The sequence below is a fragment of the Trichechus manatus genome, unplaced genomic scaffold (assembly GCF_000243295.1).
Source record: "Trichechus manatus latirostris isolate Lorelei unplaced genomic scaffold, TriManLat1.0 scaffold00200, whole genome shotgun sequence".
In the NCBI taxonomy this organism is placed as follows: Eukaryota; Metazoa; Chordata; class Mammalia; order Sirenia; family Trichechidae; genus Trichechus; species Trichechus manatus.
The window spans coordinates 1,956,538-1,961,361 of record NW_004444136.1 but is presented as its reverse complement, the minus strand read 5'-3'; the positions used below and the strand labels follow the sequence as shown (position 1 = coordinate 1,961,361).

Below are 4,824 nucleotides of genomic sequence, written 5' to 3'. Positions count from 1 at the left end.
GCCCCACCGAGTGCACTGTGTCTGACACGTGGTAGACCCCCACCGAGTGCACTGTGTCTGACACGTGGTAGACCCCCACCGAGTGCAATGTGTCTGACATGCGGTGGACCTCCACCTAGTGCCGTGTGTCTGACACGTGGAGGACCCCCGAGTGCAGTGTGTCTGACGCGGGGCAGAGCCCCACCGAGTGCACTGTGTCTGACACGTGGTAGACCCCCATCGAGTGCAGTGTGTCTGACACGCAGTGGACCTCTATGTCTTTTATTGAGTGGTGCAGCCTCCTTGAGCTGCAGGGAGGTAGGAAGATAAAGATGAATTTTGTAACAACATTTTAAACCTTAGCTGACATATGCGAACTCATGGGTCAGAAGGACTTACCCAGCCTCCATCTCCACTCTGGGAAGCTGCCTGTCCCCAGGTGTCATGCTTTTGTGACCTACAGAAACAGCAATATCATATGGGTGCAACTTCAAAGCACTGTTGATTCAGTCAGCCACTGCCTTAAACTGAGATCTTCAAGTTTAATCCCACTAACATGACATAGAACTAGAGCATTAGGAAGGATTCCTAATAATGGATACAATAGGGCGGAAGCATCCAGTGTGATCAGCTCTCCTTCCAGTCCTGCTACTTATCCTGCAAATGTGGACTCTCTCGATCCCTAGCAAAAATAAACACCTGTGAGGCCTCCCACTTCTGGATTCTGGATATGCCGATCACCACTGGGGAGCTCAAAGCCCTCTTCTTTGGATTCAGGTTTTGGAATAGACTTTGGTTGAGACCGTGTGCCCTGTGGAAGGGTTCCTTCCCCCTCTTTTCTAACGGTGCTGCTTCTGTGCACCCACTCGCAGCCTTCCCCCACGGCCTGCGGGCCTCTCTCCCTGCCCTGGTGGCTCTGGTCCTCTGCGGGGGAAGGAGGACCGAGGTGCTGGAGGTGAGGGCAGGGTTGGGCACATCACGTCCAGCTCACTGCTCCTTCCGCTGTGACTGAGGCACCTTGCCGTGGGCCTTAGAACATTCACTGCTGTCCTCGAGGTCCTGTTCCTCCTCCTCCACCTGCTGGTCATGACCTTGTTCCCGGGCCCGCCTTCTCTCCAGCATCTCCTCAAAAAAAATCTGGCAGCTGAAGCCCTCCTTGATGCCGTACTGGGCATGCTCCAGCAGCGCCTCCAGGGTGGGGAAGACCCGGCAACAGGCAACGCAGCGCAGACCATAGTTCGTGGTAACCAGCCAGTCTGGCGGGTCCCGCAGCTCCTGGAGGCAGCAGTCCAGCGGCCCCAGCAGCTCGGACTCATCCGGCTCCGGGCAGTAGTTCTTGGTGGCTTCCAAGTCCCAACGCAGGTCGGTGTTGGAAGCCATCTCGAAGGATGATCCTTTCCTCCTCTGCCTCTTGATGAATTCGGCTTCATGAATGCGGGGCTTCCTGCTGACCGGCTGGAAGCCGGCCTCGGTCTCCCAGGCCACAGCCACGCCCCGGACGGTCTGCACGCGGGTGTAGAAGGCGCACACGCTCTGCTGGGCCCCGTCCTCCGGGTCGTACATGCACGAGTAGCAGGACTGGTACTGAGAGTAAGACTGGTACTCGGAAGATGACTGGGACGAAGGGGAGCTGCTCCAGCTCAGCGCCCCCAGATCCCTGGAGGAGAAGTACAGGTCCCTGTCGTGGGGAACAGCCGGCCCCGGCCCAGGAGGGGACTCCTCCCTCTTCATGGTCCCTGAGAAGTGAAGGACATTTTTATCAGTGTCCCTAAGGGAACAAATACTACCGCCTACCTTTCCTTTCTTCGTTAGAAGCCAAGGACCCCAAAAGGGTGTAGGCTCTGGGAGCCTCTGGGCAGGTAACACTACTCCCTGACCCTGTCCTTTATAAAATGGGAATAGTAATGGTGCCTGCCTCATAGGGTGATTATAGGGATCAAGCAGTGAATCAGTGGAACCACTAAAAGGAGTCCCCAGGTGGTGCAAACAGTGAAAGTGCTTGGCTGCTAACTGAAAGGTTGGAGGTTTGACTCCACCCAGAGGCACCTCTGAGAAAAGGCCTGGAGATCCGCTTCTGAAAAATCAGACATTGAAAACCCTATGGACACACATGGGGTCACCAACTCAACAGCAACTGGTAAAAATCACCAGAAAATTGAAAACATCCCAGAAGGCCATCAACTGGTAGCTAAACCGAACCAAACCTGTTGCTGTCAAGTCGATTCCGACTCAATGCGACCCTATAGGACAGAGTAGAAAACCCCATAGGGTTTCCAAGGCTGTAATCTTTACGGGAGCAGATTGCCACATCTTTCTCCCTTGGAGCTGCTGGTGAATTCAAACCACCGACCTTTCAGTTAGCAACCAAGCACTTACCCACTGCACCACCAGGGCTCCTTAACTGGTGGATAGATAAACATACCGTCACACATACATACAAGGCAATGCTGTTCATCAGTAAAAAGGATTGAACTACTGATGCATGCTACAATATGGCAGAATCTCAAATGCATTGTGCTAAATGAAAGAAGCCAGATTTTAAATACTTCATACTACAGGTAGTCCATGACTTACGATGTATTCATGTTACATGTTACCGCAAACCACACAACTGACCAGTTTTTTTTTTTTGGAACATCTTGTCATTGGTAATACATACTACATACAATGTTAAAATATATCTGTAAGTTTGTATGTGATGTTTTCAACCCCCAAAGACAAAGACCGAATTTATAAAGAATAAAAGACAATAAAATGAAACAAAAAAAAGAGGTATTCGACTTACGTCGGAACCAATTTACAATGGAATTGTCAGGAACAGAACTCCATTTAAGTCGGGGACTACCTGTATAGTCTCATTTATATGACATTCTAGGAAAGGTGAAACTATAGGGATAGAAAACAGATCAATGATGTCTAGAACTAGGGGCAGGGAGGGAATTGACTGCAAAGGGGCAAAAGGGAAGTTGGGGGGAGTGACAAAAATGTTCTTACAAATAATTGTGATGGTTATATGAAGGTATACATCTTTCAAAAGTCATCAAAATGTACTGTTAAAATTGGTGATGTTTTTGTATGTAAATTATAACTCCACAAAGCCAATTAAAAACAAGCAATTCATGGGAAGGGTGCTACTCCGGCACCATTTGTGACGTGTCTCCATATCTCTCCCTGGGATCACCATATCCTTGAGCATCATTGTGCCCCAGTCACCATGTTTTAACTCAATCTTCAAAACAACCCTAAGATATTGTATTATTTGTATTCCCATTTAACAGGTTAGGAGGCTGAGGCACAGCAAGTTTAAGTACCTTGTGAAGCCAGAGCTGGTGCCTGACCCTTGGTCTCAAGAGCCTGTGTTACTCTTAAGAGCTGCCTCAAGGTTCCTTACTACCAATCTTCACATTGATGTACTAGTTTAACTTTAATAAATTTATTTTAAAGGAATTTTTATATCACTGCTAAAATCACAGAATTGGTATGTTAATTCTGGTTTTTTTCTAATACATGCATAATCTAGATATGTAATTATTAATATTTCACATTTTCATCCACATATCTTCTGAAATCACCTTATATACTCATAACAACAACTGAGATCATAATAAGCATCCCATAGCTAATTTGCTTTGCCCTACCATCTGTTTTTATGGCTAACACGACACTTCAGTAGCAGCCTCAGGGGCCCCCTGACAGCTCCCCAACCAGGTCATCATTCCTCACTGCACCCTACATTCCTTCCCTTGGACCCACCTGGCCGACACACCTCCACACTTTCAACGGTAGACTCAGGGCTGACCAAGCTGAGAGTGGCCCCATCTGGTGGTGACTGCTGTCCTGTGTGGTCTGTGTGGTCCATGAAGTGGCTTTTCATGATTTGAAACCAGCACCCAGGAGTCTCAGTAGTGCTCCAGCTGTTTGGTGAGAGTTTGCTTGGGCTGTGCTGAAGCCTGTGCTGAAGCCCTCCAGCTGGCTGTAGGCTGAGTGGCCGCTGGGCTCTTCATGGTTACTAGGATCCTGGCATCATTCTGTGACCTCATCAGTGACACGGACTGGTTCTGTGACCTGTGGCAAGGACAGAGATACCCGGCCAGGATGCCAGCAGAGGCTTCCCACCATGATCTCATCCGCCTTGTGTATGATAAGGGACATGCACAAACACAAAACATTCAGACGTCCAGTCAAGCACTTATATACATGCACACATACAAACACATAAACTCACACGTAGACATTTATACCCACAGAGACTCTTATCGATACATATACTCCCACGGACACACATATATACACACATATGTAATCACTCAGACACACATACACATAAACACACGCACACACATAATCATGCACAAAGATTCTTACCATAAACACCCATTTAAAAACACACGGACACACATACACACACACATGCACAGTTACATACATAAACATACACCCTCATACTCACACAGACACACACATACACACAAACTAACACACAGATTCACTTAACCACACACACATATATAGTCATAAATCAACATAAAAATGAACCTGCTTTCCACTGTGGAAATAGTGGGCATTGTGTGTTGACTAGAGTCCCCCAAAAAGATATGTCTAAGTCCTAAACCCTGGTACCTGTGAATGTGACCTTGTTTGGAAGTAAGGTCTTTGCAGATCCAGTTAGGTCACGGATCTCGAGATATCATACTGGACTTGGGATGGGCCTTAAATCCAGTAACTACTGTCCTTATCAGAAAAGGAGAGGACACACAGACACAGGGAAGATGGTCATGTGAAGACAGAGGCAGAGATTGAAGTGAGGCTGTCACAAGCCAAGGACTTCAGGAGCCACCAGAAGCT

At 48.1% G+C, this 4,824-nt stretch overlaps 1 protein-coding gene across 1 annotated transcript; it reads right to left on the bottom strand.

The window, feature by feature from the left end:
- Positions 1-966: 966 nt before the first annotated feature.
- Positions 967-3,868, bottom strand: FAM170B (family with sequence similarity 170 member B). Its single transcript, XM_004387952.2, has 2 exons — positions 3,733-3,868; positions 967-1,715 (listed from the first exon to the last, which is right to left on the bottom strand). Exons 1-2 carry the CDS (start codon positions 3,851-3,853, stop codon positions 967-969), a joined length of 870 nt encoding a protein of 289 aa, XP_004388009.1. The 5' UTR covers positions 3,854-3,868.
- Between the last annotated feature and the right edge of the window lie 956 nt (positions 3,869-4,824).

Bases quoted from the DNA above. Each gene is read 5' to 3' on its own strand.
- FAM170B (XM_004387952.2), bottom strand. From the start codon at position 3,853: ATGAAAAGCCACTTCATGGACCACACAGACCACACAGGACAGCAGTCA. The intron at 1,716-3,732 runs GTGGGTCCAAGG...TTCACTTCTCAG, and splicing joins TGTGGAGGTGTGTCGGCCAG to GGACCATGAAGAGGGAGGAG.